At 35.4% G+C, this 21,551-nt stretch overlaps 1 protein-coding gene across 2 annotated transcripts in view; it reads right to left on the minus strand.

Moving 5' to 3' along the window:
- LOC131681931 (uncharacterized) overlaps positions 1 to 21,551 on the minus strand; it is a 323,359-nt gene that overhangs the window by 285,425 nt on the left and 16,383 nt on the right. For both annotated transcript variants that reach the window (XM_058963033.1, XM_058963034.1), the window contains exon 2: positions 16,255 to 16,456. In XM_058963033.1, the coding sequence (XP_058819016.1) occupies positions 16,255 to 16,402 (148 nt within the window). In that variant the 5' untranslated portion in view covers positions 16,403 to 16,456. The remainder of the gene's footprint in view (positions 1 to 16,254; positions 16,457 to 21,551) is intronic.

Here is a 21,551-nt window from a genome sequence, read left to right on the forward strand (position 1 = left end):
AGCAGTCGGAGTACAGCAGCAAAACAAAAATGTATTCTACTGCTGTACGGGAAAATGTACTCGGTTTGGCTACCGTTCTGGCAAGAGCTGTAGTGATGCGTCGCTGGAGCGGGCTGTACGGCTTGTGCAAATGTAAATATACCGAAAAAAATGTAGTTTATCGGTACCGTTGGCATCCCTGCCTACGAGTACCTTTTAAACCTTAATTATTCTTTTCTGACCTTTAAATTAAAAAAAAACCAATTTATATTCTGCCAACAAACTGACAGTTCTGCAAATATCTCGTTCGCCTCATTTGTTAACCGGGACAGCACCCCACACAGCACTGCAATCCGCTAGCAGCTTGCAATCCCAAGTTTCATCTGCAAACTATGGTAGATCTGATGAGGCAACCTATAGAGTCGTGACAATCGCATGGGTTTGGATGTGTTATTGTCGTAAAAGGAAACAGACTAATTTTTTTTTTTGGCTTTCTCATATAAAGAAAGGCTATGAAATCACTGTAAAAATCGACTTTTTAACCGAGTCGTTGCCGTAACCCGCACACCCCTAAAGACCCCTACTGACAGCAATTTCGGTGCGTGCGGCAGATTAAGATCCTTTGGTACTAGATTGAACTTCTAAACATCTTTCTAGTAATGGCACGGGATCAAATCTGAATATACGATTTCTTCGATCTAGAACAAAGAAAATTATGACCACGGCCTTCGAGCGACAGAGATTAGTCTCTGGTGTTGAGCTTCATCTTTACACAGCGTCCTTAGCGTGGGTAATAACAGAGGATCCAAATTGATTCCTAGAATCAGCAGCAACCAATTATTTTAAACTGGCTCGCTTTCGGAGAATGAATCAAATAAAAACAAACCGTCGCACATAGGCCCAACTACTTCCAAATCCTGGTCAAAATAGAAAAAAGTTTTTGATTTTTTGTCTAACTTTTCGACAAAATTGATTTTCAAATCATACTCTAATGAACGACTTCAGAAAAATGGTTTTTTCAATTGATAATTTATTATTAAAGTATTTGAAAATTGCAACATATGTTAAACTTTGAATTACATTATTCCCCAATTTTCTATATTGCCCAAAAACGAAGTATGCAAAGTTAAAGTACCTTGTCGGGCATGGTCAAACAGGCTATTTTAAAGAGCAAAATTATTTGGATAAAATATCCCCCGTTCCACGAAAAATATTCCCAATTAATTCCATTGCCGTTTTCACAGCAGTTTGAAAATAGTATGTTTTTGCTGGAATATAAGCAAAATAAGAAATAAAACCGTTATTGGGACTTTACCAAACCTTTTGTATATATTAACCGATCCAATCCATTATGACAATTATGTTTGTAATTACAAGCAAGCTTGACTTACTTAAGAATGTGAAATATAACGAAATATAACAAGTTTTTTGGGAGCATGGTTTATTAATTAGATTTTTTATTCACCCTTTTTGTAGATCACCTATAAATATCTGAAATTTCGTTTACAAATTTTCGTTTCATTTAGGTATGCTAATTTTGATTCATCCACAACGCGGTTATTTTCCAGATACCGTTTAAAGCAACAAAAGGTACACGAAAATATATCGTTGTCAAATGCTGGAATAATTTCCTGCTATGTTTGTCCAAGATAAGTTTGGAAATTTAGAATAGAAACTAGCGGAAAAACTTGATTTCCCTAAAAACAACCTTCATCCACCAAATCAAATCAACCAACCACCTGTCATCCCCAATATAGTCGTTAGATTTGAAGAAATCATAGTTTATTTCTTTTACTTTTGTGCTGTATTACACTGCTAGGAGGACTAATACGATCATTATTTGCTTCTTGACATTTTATAAGGCTTCAAAATGTGTAAAAAATGTTTGGCCAGGAACTGAGCAAGCTACTCTACCGTGCGTTGCTAAAGACGTTGACGTCAAAAGGCGTACGAACAATACCGGATCCACCTACCTATCACACATTTTCAACAAAAAAGCAACGAAAATCCGTCCCAATGGATAAGCTTTTTAAAGAAAATTTCGTAGCTCTTCGAAGCATATTGTTTTTCTCTAGGGGAGATGACCCAATAATGGATGAACTATGCTAAAGCCTAAACAATTTTAAAAGTAAACTAACTCAAATTTACTTATATATGCTTTGTATTTGTATTTATATGAAAGAGTTTTCAATTCTACAGCCTTAAACCTCTACTTTTTTGCAAAATGGTAATAAAAGGAAACGCTGTGTAAGATTGGGGTAAGATAGTTGTGATAGTGTTCCTATAGTTGTGATATATGTTTTCGTTCATCCACATGGGTTATTTCGCACCATTTTAACAAATATTGTGACTCGAACATTAAACACTATCAAATTCTAATAGTATAATAAGTTAAATAGTATAAAAATTTATTTATTTATTTTTAGTTTTTTTGGTTTTGCAATAATGTGTCCGACAGGATACCCAGGAAACTTATCATATTTCAATCCATGAAATTCCAGTGCTCTTCTCTAAGCTCCAATCACCATTGGTATTTAGTGACATCTTAGATCGTCCCCAAACTTAGCTTTTTGGGAATAAAAGTGATGAAGTGGAAGACGAGGGCCTGGAGAAGGGCATCTAGATTTTTTTACCCCGTAACAGGCCGTAACAGAGTACCCGTTTGGATCCAGGAACCCATCTAATTTTAGACTTTATGAAAATAAACCGGATGAATTCATCTTGTTATCGGGAAAGGAATGTTCCGGTTTTTGAATACCAATTGTTAATTTCAGTGGGAGATTGGCAGAATGGATATCAAAATTGATGGAATTGCTTCAGAAGACCGCATCTTAGGGTTCTGGAATCATTTGGTGATTAGACTCCGAAACGGACATTCCGGAGCTGGTTCCCATGGGGCCGTAGGTGGCCACGGAAATGGTAGTAGAACTAATGCAACAGGTAATACAACTATACCAACATGGCAGGCTGATTTGACATAATAGTTGTGCTATACGTTTTTATGAGAACAAATAGCCCAAGCTATATTTTGATACTAGAAAGTGCAGTTTAACTTATTAATATGTAAAAATATACATGTTGTGTTTTGTTTTTACTGTTTTGCAATAAAAAAAAATTAAAATAAAAAAAAATAAATGAAATAAAACTACTACTATTACAAATATACCGATATGGCGACCGTATTGGCCCAATAATACACGTAATATGTAATACACGTTTTATGCAGAAATAGCCAAAATTATCCCTTTCGATATTGGAAAGTACAGTGTAACTTAGTATTAGAATGCATATGTAAAAATATGCATGGTGGGCTTTGTTGTCACTTAGTAACGTACATAGTAAACCACTGGCTTTACTATTACAACTATACCGACATGGTAGGTTATCAAGACCCAATAGTTGTAATAGGGGAGACCGGGGCTAGTTGGCGGATGTTTTCAGTTTTCAATTTTTACCGCTATGATGTAGGTAGATCTTGCAAAATAGAACACATGAAAGAGCAGACTGTTGGCAACATCTCTGATTTTTTTAAAAGTGTTTGATGGATTGTCTCCATTTTTAGAGACAAAAATATGTGACGCGGAAAACCCGCCAACTTACCCCGGCCCCGGGGTAAGTTGGCGGTATGTGATGATACGCCAAAAACTAACCAATCAAATGGAGATTCAATTACTTCAAGAGTATTTTTGGAACATGATGAATGTCTTTTCGAGAAAACATTATATTAACTGATATTTGCTATTATAGTTAAGTTTCAATACCCCGGTATTTTGACTTTGACGTGTACTCCCTATTCAAAAGCAAATTTTCGAAATTATTCATGCAATTGGCCGGGATAAATGTCTCCCACATTGGCGAGATACACAAGAAAAAGATTTTCTTACTTTGGATTGAATTCCAGAAATAAAAAATTTTGAGGACTTTTTTTGCACTGTAAGTAATACCGCCAACTTGCCCCGCGTGCAGAACCGCCAACTTACCCCAACCGCACATTTTATTAAAAACTATTTCAAAAATAACTTTTATTTGTGGATAGGTGTAATATCTATACGGATACTGAAAGCTCTTTTCATGCGCTATCAAAAAATATAATCATTCGGGAATAAATTGAAAATCACCCTAAATAACGCAAAGTATTTAAAATTTAGAAAATTTACTTGGTATGCTCGAAAACACAATATCACCCACAACTTCCACCAAACAAATTGTTTTGCAACAAAAACACATTGGATAACGGGTTTCACATAACTTGAGGTACACAAGAAGAGGCAACGCTATATGTCTAATAGAAACAGAGAAAAAGGGATTCCGCCAACTTGCCCCAACCGCCAACTAGCCCCGGGCTCCCCTACACGTTTTAATGCGAAAAAATACTCAAAACAATACCGTTTCATATTGGAAAGTACAGGAACTTCTTATTAGAAATTATATGTAAAAATATACACGATCGATTTTGTTTTCTCTAATTTGTACGCATAGAAAAAAAAATTACTGCTGCTAGCGAAATAGTAACCGCGCTACCGTTGTTATGTAGTCCCCAAAGAAAAAGCATTTTATGCAGATATTTGATACTATTACTGCGAAAATTCTTGTAGTATTCAAAGTACTATTAGAAATATGAAATTTATAAATTGATAGTCTTGCCCTAACGTTATTCAGATGACATAAAATAATCAATTTTCATCACTATCCGAACTATACCTGCTATCACAACTATTGGGTCAGCTGCCCTATATCAAGTATATCCTAAGAATAATTCTAATAGCGTTTTCGTTTTTACCTGGTGCTTCATCGTTGTAGTGCAAAAAATGAAACAGACTCATTACTCCCAAGTTTGAATGAGTTTATCACCGACTACATCGGTGTAGTACACTGTCAAAAAAGAAAACGACATAAGTAATATAGGACAGGTGGTGTGACAATAATTTATATGAAAAAATCTGCACCCCTAATATATTTACAAATCATAAAAAAAATCACTGTCCAAATTTGCGCAAAATCGTGTGCATGTACCGCCTATAATATTGAAGTCGTTGCTCTAACTAAAATGTGGCCAATCACACAAAAGCTAAAAAACATATTAAGGTTCAACTGAAAAAGCTTGGAAAAGCGACCATCGCTGGAAAAAACACGGAATTCCGGATCACATACGTCCGCAAGTGATCCCAAGCATCTTTCATAGTTAATTTAGAGAAGTCGACTCCAACAAGATGTTCTACACCGACGGGTCAAGCCTCGACGGCTCCACTGGTTTCGGTATATTCAATTAAAACTTCAATGATCCTGCTTCAGTTAACGTCGCAGAGCTTGCTGCTATTCAGTATACCCTTGGGATTATTGATACTTTGCCCACCGATCATTACTTTATTGTCTCGGGTTGTCTCAGCTCAATAGAAGCTCTCCGTCCAATGAAACCATATTTTCTGGGAAAAATCTGGGAGCGCCTGCGTGCTTTGTCTGTAAGATCGTACAAGATTACCTTAATTTGGGTTCCCTTACATTGCTCCATTCCAGGTAACGAAGAAGCGCACTCTTTAGCTAAGGCCGGCGCTCTAGAAGGTGACATATACGGAAGACAAATCTGCTTTAACCAATTTTTCAATATCTCTCGTCAGAAGACGCTAGAAAGTTGGCAGACATCTTGGAATTATGAAGAGTTAGGACGGTGGCCGCATTCTATCATCCCGAAAATATCAACGAAACCTTGGTTCAGAGGAATGAATGTGGGTCCGGATTTAATTCGTGTGATGTCTCGGCTCATGTCCAATCACTACACGCTAGACGCTCAACTCCGACGTATTGGGCTCGCGAATAGCGGTATCTGCGCTTGTGGCAACGGTTATCATGATAGCGAACATATGGTCCGGGCATTCGCCGAGTAATGTTCTGTCAGATCTCAACTATTCGATTCCCTTCGGGCCCGAGGAAGATCTCCCAATGTCCCGGTTCGTGATGTACTGGCATGCCGCGATCTCCTCCGTATGTCCCTCGTATACACTTTCCTAAAAACCTTCAATATTCAGATTCAACAGCCCCTATCATTTTTCTTATCATTCTCAGAAGTGTCCTCTTCCGCCTACCGTACACCAGATGTTTAGATGCGACTCCAAGATGACACAAAATATCTCTGTCGAATGACCCAACCAACACGTGATCTGCATCACACGCGCGACGTTCGTGCATCCTGATGAAGACCGTCCGAGTCTGTTATCCTTACCGTTGGTTCTCGATGCCGGAAACTGAAAATTAATATCTTTCCACTACCCCCCCCCCCCCAGCTTTGTCACCCCTCTCTTCCCTGTCTCTGGTACACATTAGCCTGGCCGCGATTTGTTAGAACAAAATTCAAGATAGTTATGTCAACGATGGCCGGGCTGAAAATGTTTCCTTTTAACCTAACAAAGACACCTGTAAAATTTGAAACCGATCCAAGAAAAATAATGAACCCGAAAATTAATGCAAGAGCATGGGAGGGCATAGAAGCCCATCATATGTTGACTACCGTCAACGTCTGTATATCAACATAGGGATGCCACCCCCTTGGTTAGGAATGATCGACCCCGTGCGAAATTCAAATTTTGTAATTTTTTTCTCGCATCAATAAAAATATCATATATGCAATTTCATGATAATTTTATGGGTTTTAAATAAGTTTATATAAGAAAAAAAAGCGAAAAAATGCAAAATTTCAATAAAATTGCCTTTGGTTCACTTTAATCCATTTTCGGGTCCATTAATTTTTCTTGGATCGGCTTCAAATTGTTAGACTAAAAGGAAACTTTTCCAGCCCGGCGCTCTTCGAAATCGAGTGATGTTGCAAAAATGGCCAGGCTAATACACATATGTAGAACTTCACCTCCTCACCCTCCTCCCCATGAATATCTTCCCAAAACTTAATCACCCCCTGTCTTTTCTAGTTTTAGTTGATCAATATATAATCTTGTCAAGAAATGCCCAACAGTACCCTTACTTAAAAATAGCCCTAAATAATCCCCCCTAATCTTAGTAAAATTTAATCTCTCTCTCTCTCTCTCTCTCTCTCTCTCTCTCTCTCTCTCTCTCGTTATTCCTAGTTTTAATAGCCGCGTCCTTAAATCCACCAGCAACTCATCGGTATTTTGATGACTTTTTGTTGCGGGAGAGTAAAGCGACGCGCTGTGACACCAGTGTGCAACGTAAACAAAGCTTGATTATGTTGCGCGAGAGAGAGATCATCACATCAGACAGCTCAACAATCCATCGTACGGTGAGGGCCGATGATTTGGTCAACAAACGGCATCGAGAGGAAAGAGACTTTTAAAGTACACATACCAATACACCAGTTATTTGGCATGCGCTAGTATTGAATTGCTGGTGAATATGTTTCCCTTCCGCGTGTCAGTCGAGTGAGCCGTTTAGAAACTGATTGGACTTGCGCTTGTCGTTTTTTGCTATTTTCGGCCTGGGCAACTTATGCGCATCTTATGTACATTTTAGTTAATAAATTGCTTATCCTAAACACTAGTTGCGCACTCTGAAAATAAGACAATAAACAAAGAACAAGTTCATTATCTCGCTTTTCAATTGCAATCAGAGTACTCTTTCTTTATGGACTACTCTTTAAATGCATTTTTTTAGCTTCCTACAGCTAATTATATAGCTATTTGAGTGTTTTTCGTGTTGGGTCTACTAAAAAGGTAGGGTTCGTCGCGTATTTACCGAATCCGCACCGCAAAATCTGCGGTGCGGTGAGACACTTTTTCCCGCGGATGCGGTGCGGGAAAGAGCTTTTACCGCGCGGTTTTACCGCAACCGCACCGCAAAAAAAATTGATGAAGTGATAATTTTGATTATTCTAAATTGATAAACAGACTGCTATTACGAAAGAAAATCTAGCTGTGTCCGAAATATTTTGACGCTATTTTTTTACGAAATATTTTGGACTAGTTATTTTATACTTCTAAGAAAAACTTCACAAACTAACCATTTGAAATACATTAAATGCAAGATCCAAATAGAGACAAAATTATTAGATCATTTAAAAACAATAAATTTGTACTCTGAATTCCAATTTAAAAGTTCGCCACTTCTCTTGATTTCTGTTGGAATTCGTGGAATTATGAATCGTTTTCGATATTAATTTTTCAACTGTGAATTTTGACTAATTTAAAGGAATTAGCGATGAACTAATTATGCTGGGACTTAAACACAACCGAAAGAATATAATTATCTTCATCAAACCAAACGAATTTTGAGTAATTGGCAGTAAATTTTTCTGCAGTCAATTTTATTGGACTCTTTCTCAAAAAGTATGCTACATAGATTTTGTTCGCGTACTTCCATTCAAATTTACTATAATTTTCTACCAAATTAAGTCCTAATATTTTTCAGTTAAAACTATTTTGCAGCTTTTTTTGAAGCTTTTTTTTCCAAATACCACATAAACTATGTGGTATTTGGAACTCCCGTTCACTTCAATTGAAGTTTTTTGCCATTGGCTCTTTGGAAAAATATTAGAGGAAAATACATTCAATGCTAGAACTTTCGAACTAGCCTTTAGAAAATTACACTGCATACATTTTTAAAGGGAGATTGTCCTAACATTTTGTACTTTTCAAGGTACAGGCACACCTCGAAATAAGGGACGTTGGGGAGTTGTGAACCATTGGGAGTTGTGAGCTGCGCTAAGCCATAAATAATTAAAATGTGGTAACTACTGTGAAATATTTCTACTGTCATGACCTCATTTTATTATTAGCAATTTTATCCTAAAAACAGGATTATACCACAATTTTAATCTCCCGTGCCGCAACCGCGAATTCAGGAGGTTTAGCGTGAATCAATGGTCACCTATCCATTGCGAATCAGATCACATTTCTAACTCATATTTAGTTTAGAATTGTCTTAAAATTTAATGTCTATAGGCCCATTAAAAATAAGAAAAAATGCCTTTAACATTGCTTTGTTTAGCGTACGTACTACAGAATAATAAAAATAAATTTCAATCACTTTTTATGTTTAATATGGAATGTATTATGATTGTTAGTGGTAAGCTGCCCTAATACAGCACTTGTTTTTAAAAAAATGATGGCTTTCATCATCAAGAATAGTTGAAAATGGTTTTATTACACTTCATACGTTTTTGAAGGGAGCAATCTTAGTTTTTGAATGAGAATACATCTATTTCTTGAAGAATGCGGAAGTTGGAGTTTGGGGATATTTTGTCCATAAAATCCCCTATTTTTAAAAATCATTTCTGTTGTACGCTACAAATCATACATTTTTTGCAGTTTTTCTAATGTTCAATAATTCTGTACCGATTAAGACCGGGCTCTTGATTAGATGTAATGTATAGAGCAATTTTTTTGTCAAATATTGCGTCGTCTTATTGATGAAATACAATATGTTTTTATTTCACTGTATTAGAATATATGCGCTACTATATAGAAGTACTGGTACTTCGACTTAAATTTTTTTTGGTGAAATTTCTTTAAGAATGAAAAGTGGTTTTTACAACGTAAATGCGAAAATAATCCATTTCATTTCCATATGTCAAAAACATTGAAAATATGAAAATTTAAAGAAAAAAATATGCAACTTTATTGATTACATTTTTATTTCACTTTTTTCAATTAACTGAAGGGTTTCTAAAATAAAAGTTTTCCTATTACTGCAGTAGAACGTTTTTGAATGTATAATGTTTGCCTTAAAATGAACGGCATTTTATTAATAGAAAATGCAAAAGTTGATTTTTTCATAAACATTACATTATGAGGAATCTCTTAAAGTTAAATTTCGTGTGAAAAAGAATAACATTTTATTATATATGGTTACACAAATGAACAATTTGTCAACACTATTTTTAAAAATATAAAAATTTTACCGCATTTACCGCATTACCGCGCGGTGCGGTGCGGTAAATAAAGTGCGGTTGCGGTAAGCGGCGCGGTTTTCTTATTTTTTTGCGGTTGCGGTGCGGACAATCCATTTACCGCCCACATCCGCACCGCGACGAACCCTATAAAAAGGTCTATATGTACTCGTCTCAATGCTTCAGGCATTAATTGAGATGAAACCAAAACTGTTATTAGCATTTATAATTTAAGTTTGATTCGGTGGTAAGTAGTTTCTTCAAAATTGTTCGCGCTTTTGAAGATTCAAAATTTGAATATCTCATCTTCAGTTCGGTGTTTTCCGCACAGCTGAACGGTCAGTTAATTTTTTCAATTGATAGTTCAGCAACGTGGCTTCAATTTACTGATTTTCAGTAATATATTTTCCGAGTTTCAGCAAAACAAACGTCACTTGTACTGAGATCTTCGTTAGCTCGGCTGCATAAAACTTGGTAAAAAGTTGCGGAAAAAGTGAGAATCGGTACAACAAAATTAATGGTGTAGCTTTCAATCTGCTTATTTCTTTGACGTTGGAAAATTATGAAAATATAAGGTAATGAGCAGATTTTCTCCTTGTTTCTATTATCACCCTATCTGTTAGATCAGAAAAGCACCTAAGCCTAAACAAACAGCATATTTACTGTTGGAAAATAATTCAAACAATAATACGTTCAATGTTGCTGATGTATACCAATCACGTAAGGGACCATAGATGTTTTTCTACGTTTTCTGACCCGTCTTAAAAAAATCATCGAACACGAGAATGTAAAATATATTGAGGTCTCTTGCGTAGTTAAAAACACACTTTAGTGTTTAAATACAATATTTAGCGACATGCAAAAACTACTTTACTGCCCCTCTTCGGTACCTTGAAGTTGTTTAGGCAAAACAGATAAAAAGCGCAATAGTTGCAATGCTATTTTGAAAATACTTTCGAGAGTCCACAGAGTTCCAGAACAAAGAATAAGCCAGCGGTCACTGCTTGATGAATGTAAAATTCACAAATTTTACATTAAATGCAGTGTTGTTTTTGTCGAAAGGAATTTTTTAACTTTAATTGGAACTAATTGGAATTTGAATTCGAGTTTGTGTAAAATTGGTCAATTCATATTCTAGAACTTATATGGACCTTAATCCAGTCACCAGTATATATTAATATCAGTAAATCGACTAAAAATGCTTCCGAAAAAAAACTCTGAGTTTTAGTACTGGATTCATGAAGTTTCAATCTTATTTTAGTTGTGATTTTCTACATGCTTTAAAAATTATTACAAAGGTTTTGAATCAGTTTTATCGATTGACCACATTATCTTTGTACAGTATTATTGAGGCCACACATTATCCACTTCGGCACCGATTCGTGTTGGCCAACCGCTTAAAAGACATTATTTACAAAACTCTGAATTTCTAACAAACAATTTGGTTTCAAAAACATTTAAATATGGCTTTAAATAAAAACATTTAAATATGGCTTGAATTATTTGTTACAAAAATGTTACACCTAACGAATGGCTAACATTTTTCTCGTTGTTTCACTTCATATAGTTTCGTAGTAGGTAGGGGAAACTGGTCGGTTGCCGTCAATGGTCGGTTGTCGACAATTGATTCGTAGGTTCTGTACTACAACCAAAATATTTGTTGAACAAGTGAAAACCTGCTTAAAAGTTTTTTGATCATTTGCTGAGTGTTATAGAAAGAAGCAGATCGATCGAAAAAGTATTCCCATAGAATATTTACGAAGTGAATTAATTTTATATTGTGGTTCAAAAATTGAATGCCACTGAAACGTTCGCCACAATTGATTTTATTTATTTTACCCCATTTTTGTGGCAAATGCTTAATTCTCTCTAACCTAATCAATATGGATATTTTCGGAATGGTCAGAAATTTATTTTGACGCCATTTTTAAATCTAAGAAAGCGACTTCCGGTTTAGCGAAATTCGCTATAACCCAATCAGTATGGGATGTACAAATAGCTTTAATTAAGCAGTTGAATTTACTTGAATTTTGGCAATGTGTTTAATTTGAATCAATTAAAACCCCCAACTCACATTACATACATCTCTTTCTTCTCTCATTTCCATTCTCACCGCACTCTTCAGGATGCACACATAAAAATATTTTACATTTCGCTGGTTTATTGTTAGATCTTATATTCGAGGATGTTTTGGATGATCGCCCAGATTTTCCATTCAGGAATTTCGGTTAACCGGAAGTCGCCATCTAGAATTTCAAAATGACATCGAACATCGACATTTGTCTCCTGCTCGTCAAAAACCATTCCGAAAATATTCATATTGGTTAAGTTGCAGAGAATCTCGCTAAGCCGGAAATCACCATATTGGATTTCAAAATGGCTTCCAAAATCAATTTTTCATGGACAACCTTGGGCTGAAGATGCTGATTTATTTATTTATTTATTCCTGGCACCTGCTCGTTAACACCATTCCGAAAATACCTATATTGATTGGGTTACAGTGAATTTCGCTAAACCGGAAGTTGCCATCTTGGATTTCAAAATAGCTTCAAATATCAATTTCTGGCACCTACTCTTCAAGACCATTCCGAAAATACACATATTTATTGGGTTATAACAAATTTCGCCAAACCGGAAGTCGCCATTTTGGAAATGCCATCAAACATACATTTCTGGCACCTACTCGTCAACACTATTCCGACAATACCCATATTGCATGGGTTGTAGAGAATTTCGCTAAACCGGAAGTCGCCATCTTGGATTTCAAAATGACCAAAAATCAATTTCTGGCACTTACTCGTCAAGACCATTCAAAAAATACCCATATTGTTGAGGTGCGGGACATAAGGAGTCCAGACCCGTCTCTTCCATCTTTCCGAAAATCTTCTAAGTCTGTTGCATTCAAAAGGACTAGGCATATTTTTTTTGCAAAAACGAGATAATTGCGAAATCCGCGCAAAAAAACTGCCAAAATTCTTCTAAGTTCTTTGGATTTAAAAGAACTCAGCATTTTTGTAGGAAAAAGTCTAAGTATTTTGTATTCAAAAGGACTTATTTTTGCAAAAACCGTATTAATTGCGAAATCCGTGCAAAAAAAAACTTTTAAAAATATTCCAAGTCTTGTGTTGAGTTTTTTTAGGCGAACTTTCGAATTAACGCGATTTTTTACGAGGATTTTCGAATTAACGCGGCTTTTTACGCGGATTTTCCAATTATCGTAGTACGTATCTCCCGCGTAAAAAAACCTGAGTGTAATACATTTTCATTATACATGACAACTATATACAAGAAATCAATATTCGAGTTCTAAAATTTTGTAAAAGACCGATCAAATCGATAACTTGAACCAGTAATCAGCGGTTTGAGTTTGGTCGTCTTGATCAGCTGGTAGGAGAAACAGGATAATGATCGCATAATGTATAGGAAGGATGCCCATATGATCTAAACACCAAAAATGGTTTGGTTAAAATCTCGATGTTTCATGCATTTTAAAGATATTTGTCATCCCAAATTCAAATTCGATTTCTTAGAATTTTTTAGTTTCTTCTTCTATGGGAATTTCATGTGACCGGACGATTAACAGTTTATATTTCCGGAACCATACAACGGATCCTTACGAAATTTTGTAGCAGGAAAACATACCTTTAATTTGAGGCATTTGTGATAATCGGCCAAACCATCACCGAGAAACTGATAATAGCAAAAATAACCCGAGAATAGTGAAAAACTGTATTTGAGCGCAATGAAAACTTGAATGCCCTATTTATCATACAACTGCGCGCATCAATTAGCAACCATCCTCCTACCAGATGCGAGCTCAAGAGCGCACTGACGCCAAAACTTCGTTGACGGTGGTACACGATTCTTGAAAGAAGCTTATACAACAGGTAAAAGAAGCGAAAGAGATAGCATGCTGGGTGCCGACCACATGTTGTGAGAATGGGAATTTATTTCAGCCGACTGCATGCCCCCACCATCATTTCAAGAACGAATGAGAAGCGCGATTGACAGATCTGTATGCGTACCGCGCAGTGCTACCATAAGTACAGATGTTTCTATAAAGCTGCAGATTATTTGAATTGTATAGGTACAGATTAAAATGATGTCTAAGGAAACTACAGCATGGTACATATTTTTGGAGATAAAATGGTAAAACAATAGTTTATTTGACATTTCTAATACCTAGTAATATTGAGAAAGTGTATATAGGATATATAAATTTACGGAAACTGTTTTTCTTTGGTGTGTAATACAAATATATTTTGTAATTTGACTACTCCAAACAAATGATTTGCTGGCGAATGAACTTATTATTGAAACCTTAACAATAGAACAAATGATTTTTGCACTAAGAACTCAGTGTTTTTTATTTATTATTGACGGAAAAATAAAGCGAGATTGGAAAGGTTGATGTATAAAACACCCAAATTAACCAAATATTATTCAACTAGCAAAACGTTTGCATTAACTTATTGCTGTAAATTTCGGTACAAATTTTCTGAAAAAGTAGTGCGATTTTTTTATTCCCGGTAAATAATATAAAATGTGGCATCACTGGTACCAGCTTATTTTAGTTTCTCTTTGCTGCTCAGCAGTGAGAGGGGAATGGGTGTCGCAGCTCTCCAACGTGCAATGTTGCATCCGAAGTTTTGTATCTCAACAGAGCAAAACTTTCTCTTTTGCTCACCGAAAAAAATCGCGGCGGCCATGTTAAACTCAACAATTTGGTCATCGATGACCAATTGTTGAGCAATGTTGAATTCCAAAACACGCCTAATATGTTTGTAAAATGTTCCGCTTGGTTAATAAATTATTGCTCCAGTAACCTCTCTTCTAAAAATCCTAAAGTGCACTACTATACAAATCATACACAAATGACTAATCTTACGAATATTATATTATCCCCTCTTGTATATGTATAAGTTAACTGTAAAATTTCTTCAGTTTCATTATATAAAAACAAAATAATATTTAAATGTGTAATCCCCTAGTTCTAAGAAATTCAAAATGTAAAGCGAAGAAAAACTGGCACCTGTAAGCTAACGCAAACGTACCGTATCAAATAAATGAATTGAATAAAAAAATCCTACGCTAGCTTAGTCCTGTCCTTTAGTTGATATCGGATGCTGATGAGACGAATTGGAAATGCAAATCCCATAACTAATTTAGTTTTAAGTTTTGTGCCCGTTACGCGCAAATGTAATTTTAAATAATTTTCTCCTTAGTGAAGAAAAAATAGCTTTTGCCCAAATTTTTCTCTACTAAGAAGAATTAAAGCATAGTGAAAGATCTTTATACATAATTCGTTCTAGAATACATAACCATTTTTCAATTTTCGTATCGTTCGTTTCTCTTGGTCATCAATTTGTCGAAAATTGCCAACAAAAATCGATGCAATAGTATGGTGTCCGCATTAATCAACATGGATTGCTTCAATCCCTGCAAATACAAAGCAAAATCGTCATCCGTGGCAAGACCCTATCAATATTCTGCTTTACGTATACCGCTATAGGTTATTAAGTCTGCACACTCTTGAAAGGAAAAGAAGAGCAATCCAAGCTGATTTCATTCTTGGAGAGCCTAAAACGGTACGTCATTTCTGTAACGTAAAATATGTTTTCCACGAAAACTTTTTAAAATCAACGCTTTCATCTCAGATTGCCACGGTTCGCTGTGATTTCATATATTTTGTTTATTATGTAATTCATACTTTTTTGGGTTTTCTGATAGATCATTACCAACAAAATAATACCCCGACTCAGTAGCTGTTAATTGCATACTTAACCGGTGGGCTCAGCTGACAGGCGTCTTCATTAATGTGAAAAGAAGAGGAAGAAAATCAGTAAACGTACACAACAGAGAAAATCATGCAAAGCGTACGTTTCCAATCGTTGACTGACACTGATGTCCATTATCATTGAAAATTTTAGCTAGACTATTTAGCTAGACATTTGAGTTATACATATTCAACTAAATTCACAACTGTGCAAAAATTTCAACTCTTTTTATACCGACGTTAAATCACCAATATCAACAATAGTTTCAATGTTTGATCCTTTTCTGAACTGGGCTCAAATAATCAAATGGAACATAGATTCAAATACACTATTGCACTGATCACTTATTTCATTAATTACACACTTTCACTAGTCTAGAAAGAGGCTACATAAGGAAAACAATGTGGAAATTTTAAGAAAATCTGTTGCAGTCCAGTGGTTTTCAAATGTTGTGATGTGTGATTGAAGAAATATTATTTTCATATTAGGTATATTTGACGATATCCGTAAGTTATCCGTCTTACCCCAGCGCGCTACAGTAGACCACCAGCGCCAGCAACAGTAACAATAGCATTATCACTTATTTGATCACGTTAGATTCGGAGAAAAACTCATCTATGTTTAGCCTTAATTATAGTAAGTACTTACCGATGGCCGTCTTTGCGTTGACGAGAACCGACGTCGGGATACCGCCAACGGTAACCACAGCAATGGACAGCAACAGCCCCATCAGGACTAGCCGTAATCCAGCGCCACGTGCCACCCCATCCGGATTTGTTATGCGTGCGAGTCTCATTTTCACTGCTGGCCTGTGGAGTCACGTGTGCCCTTCAACGTCTTCCACTTCACCCTGTTGGACCACAAAAATACGAGAGTCATTCGTTCAGTACGCATAAGATAAGGATTGTCAGTTGATTTCATTGTAAATAAGGATTGCCAGTCGATGGAATTGGAAACGGAGCTTGGTTAAAATTGGTTAATCCCATCTATTTCTCTTTTCGAAAGCCAAATTTAACGAATGAGGAACTAGAATGAGATTGTACCTACGTCTAAAATTGCGGAGCGAAGTAAATGACACCTAAAATAAATAAACGAAACTCAAGTTTAGCTGAAAGTTTCATCCACGGAGGAAAACAACTCTGGAAAAGTTTTCCTAAACACATACATATTTTCCACGAAAGGCAACCTGATGTGCCTGAAATTTAGACTTTCCTAAGAGCTGCTGCTTCTTGAAACATATACGCAAGAATTCCTATATTATTATAGTGATTTTCCAATTGCGAGCTCCTAACGAAGAACAATTACGAACAAAAACTCTTGAAAACGCCGCTCGCGGTTCACAAATTGCACCATCACTCATCAAGCATTTGCTTGCTTACGTTTAAGAACACAAATTGTTTCTAAATATCCGACTCAGGTTCATATTTTGCTTGTCTCGTAATAGGAAAAGTTATGCAATTACTCAGGCACTCGTCTTTCGTACTCATATCGTCGCTGTTGTGCTATCTTATGACAAACGCCATTTTGGGGTAAACTGAGTTAGATATGCCACATTACTTGTTTGAAAAATCTCTACAAAGTGGCGTTTTCAGAATTTTGAAATTCTACTTGGTTACTTAGATATTGCGAGAAACGTCATGAGAAATTGTGAGTTTTTTTGCTTAAAATCACTGTATCTAGGGATTTGCTCAAGTTATATTGAAGTTTTAGATGTTTTTATGCGTGAAAATGTCTGAGGAACACAATGGCATAAACATTTTCAAAAGAAAATTACACCAGTTGTGAGAAAAAGACAGTTTTAGTTTTAAATTGGAAATAAAGGATATTTGGCAACACTGTAACTAAAAATAACTATTTTTTCTAGATGCCCTGACTCATTTCCTTCAAAATGCATTTCACCGATTGTTTATAGCCCATATGAACGCAAAGATATGAATAAAAGTTAAAAATTGATGATTTTTTTCTATGGAAAATTTTTCATGCACGATTATGACACGTCATACAAATTTTGTCATCAATACACGCCTATGACACGTGTGAGTGCGACTTTTGTTTACATTCATAGTAAAAACTCGTAACATAGTCAAGCGATCTTCGTAATATTTGAGAGATTGATGAAGAATAGATAGAAGCATTAATTGTCTTCTTTGGAATGTTTATACCATTTATAAGTTTCAAGATATTCAATCTCAAACTTTAAAAATCGTTCTTCTCGAAATGTGCTAAATGGCGCTTGTCATAAGATAGCACAACAGCGACGATATAGCATTATTTTCGTATGTATGGAAGAAAGCCTTGCACAGTGCACCATGGGCCACAAATCGATTTTTTTGGTCGAAAATCCAGAACTTATAAACCGTTAGTACTAGACTTTCAGTGTCTTTGGAACAAATTCTCTACAATAAGTGCTCTTCATTTTAGGGAAAACAAAATTAGGGTGGCCCTCTCGATTTTTGAAATAAAAAAAATATCTCCTGAATGAAAAAAGATAGGAGAATATGACCTTCCAAAGAAATGGTGAGAAATTAATTTTTTCTTCAGAGACCAACTCATTAACTTTTATATAAACAGAGTTATTCACGATTTTATGCTCAAAATTTGACATTTTCTAAGCTAAATAACTCCGAAGGTGGCAAAAAGTGGCAATCAATGTTATGACCATCTGATAGTACTTTAAAAACACTACAAAATAAGGGGCACATGGTTTGTCTCCTAGCGACTGTTCATGTGAAATGTTTGCTTATAAACTACCTCTGTTCCATGCGCCAAAAATCGATTTTTTGTTGAAAATCCAGTTCTTATATCCCGTAAGTGCTAGACATTCAGTGTCTTCAAAAGAATTTCTTCACAATAAGTGCGCTTCATTTCGGTGTAAAAAACAGGGTGGTCTCCTTGTTTTTGGGAATGAAAATAATTTCTCCTGAATAATAACAATAGAAGTATAAAGCCCTACTGAAAATTAAAAAAATAATCATGTTTGAGTAACTTTGTTGACAATTCCTTAACTATCGTCAGAGGCTTTTATTTTACGGCATTTTCCATTATTTGGTTTAGCTTGACCTTTAAAAAATAGTGTTTCAATAAAATACTTTTGAAGTCAATTTTCCAAAAAATTTGAAATTTCGTTCTGATAAGTGCCTATTTTTTCTTTGGAGACCAACTTATTAGTTTAAAAAACTAATATAATGATTTTCTTAGTGGTTAATTTTTTTTTATGACTTTCAAAAATTTCTACTCTGCTAAATTAAAGTACCTTTTAATGCATAGAAAACAGCCCATTTTGAATAAAAGTGGAATAACCCACATAATGGGTAAAGAGCTTGAACGTCAACCTGGTTACGTTTTACCTATTATTTCTTGTGGAAAACTTACAACGAAGCACGTAAAAAATACCCATTAATGAAAATCGTCCCAGAATGAAAAACACTGAAAATAGTTTTTTTCTGAATTTAAAAAAAAGATATGTAACACCAATTTTACATTATTTTCCTCGGGGAAAAGTTTAAGAATCCTGATAGAATCTTTATCCTAAAAGCCTAAAATCAACATAAAAACTGTCACTTGACAGAATCCCTAAATCTTCCAGAGCACTCGAAATTGTTGAATTATCGCATATTTGCACCATCCTTAGTAGTCTAAACTTCCGTTTTTAATATGTATTAATCTCGCTTGAAGTAATTCATAAAGGACCCATTGTTAGCATCAATTAATCCATTGACATAACCTCATCAAGTTATTATGAAATGGATTAGAAGTACTCATTGTTAGAAGCAGAAAAGAACCCACAGTTGACAGCTCGAATAACTTCCGAAAATAAGCAATTTATATTGATATCATTGATAAAGTTTTTTTTGCCGCGTATGGAAAACAACTCCGAAGGGCGAGGCTGCCAATCTATCCGTATGATAATAGTAAAAAATACTATTAATGAGAGCTGAACAGCTTGTCCCCCAACGTACATTCACGTGGAATTTTTTTGTTAATTTCCAAAGGCAAAAAATGTTATTTTGGGAAACTATTAGGGCAAATTACAGTGAGCTGAAACAGAGAAGGTAATATAATTAATAAAAGACAAATAAATCATTGATGCTAAACAAAGGGTGCTTCCTTTACGGTAAACCTGAGGCAGGGCCGGCGGAAAGCGTGGGTAGTATGGGTAGTACTACCCACTCGAAAATAACCGAGTGGGTAATTACCCACTCGAAATTTTGAACCATTTCAAAAAAATTAGCTGTGCAACGCATGTATCTCGCACTACACACATTTGAAAACATCGATGTACCACAATTCCAATTGCATAAACGAACGTGACTTAATGTGAATGTAATGTAAGCGTGTGCATTGCGATAAGGGAAAAAAATCATTACTAAAGGACCCCTCACCCTATGCATTCTACCCATTCGGGCGTAAAGTGTTTCGCCGCCCCTGACCTGAGCTTTTAATATATTGTAATACGTTGATAATAATTTCTTTTTTGCCATGCGAATAAAACGTATGTTATGCAAATACTCCTAACATTCATTTTATAAACCGTAGTCCAAAAACCACATATTTTATGTACAATTTCACTCCACGAAACAAGTTTAGAATAACATGTTTCGAGAGTACCATTAAATTTGATTTGCATCGGAGATCCGGATATGTGTGTATATAAGAACTATGATTAATATATATTTTAAGTACGAATTTAGATGAATTCCGCATACATTCTCTATAACAGAGGGAGTTTATAAGCAAACATTTCACATGAACAGTCGCTAGGAGACAAACCATGTACCCCTTTTTTGTAGTGTTTTTAAAGTACTATCAGATGGTCATAACATTGATTGCCACTTTTTGCCACCTTCGGAGTTATTTAGCTTAGAAAATGTCGAATTTTGAGCATAAAATCATCAATAACTCTGTTTATATAAAAGTTAATGAGTTGGTCTCTGAAGAAGAAATGTGCGCATTTGTAAGAGCTAACTTTTGTCTGAAGTCGATATTCACGAGAAATCAACTTCAAAGAAGTTATATTAAAAAACTGAATTTTTAAGAGCCACCCTAAACGGAACAAGGGAAATCGCTGTAAAATAAAAACCGTCAAAGATAGAGTTTCGACGTTTTCAACAAAGTTACTCAAAATTAATTTCTCACCATTTCTTTGGAAGGTCATATTCTCCTATCTTTTTTCATTCAGGAGATAATTTTTTTATTTCAAAAATCGAGAGGGCCACCCTAATTTTGTTTTCCCTAAAATGAAGAGCACTTATTGTAGAGAATTTGTTCCAAAGACACTGAAAGTCTAGTACTAACGGTTTATAAGTTCTGGATTTTCGACCAAAAAAATCGATTTGTGGCCCATGATGCAGTGGTCTGAAACGTCAAACCGTTTTGATTCATTACATTTTACATTGTGTAGTTCGATTTGGTGTGAACTACAAGGTGCCACAACAATTAAAATTAGGCATAGCTTACTCTTCGAACCAGTACCGTATCTGAACGAAGAATCCTTTTATACAGTCCACTAACTTTAATAAACTTCGTGCCAGAATCGACATCGTTTTAGAAATACTCGCCTAAAAGAATTCTGCTGAAGAACATGAACATGTAGCACTAAAGGTTATCGATTTATAAAATGTTTTCGATAACAATCCTCAATTTGCGATGTTAACCGCCGTTCAAAAACTACTTAACCGATTAGTCCTGGGTGCGTTTCGACTTCGTCTCATCAGAAACCAGCACTAACTTTTTGTCGGAATAGATTAGTGCCGGCTTGACGCTAAATCCCTAAAACTAAAACACACTTTGTGTTTCAATTCAACGACTGATCAAACGTGATGTTCCCGGGACGATACAATATAATATACAAAAGTTTTGATCAATTTGTTTTTTCGTTTATTCGTATTTCAAAAAAATCGAAGAAGTAGTGTTTTTTTTCACGCTGAAGCCCTTAAACCCCGTTA

Source organism: Topomyia yanbarensis, chromosome 2 (genome assembly GCF_030247195.1).
Source record: "Topomyia yanbarensis strain Yona2022 chromosome 2, ASM3024719v1, whole genome shotgun sequence".
Taxonomy (NCBI): Eukaryota; Metazoa; Arthropoda; class Insecta; order Diptera; family Culicidae; genus Topomyia; species Topomyia yanbarensis.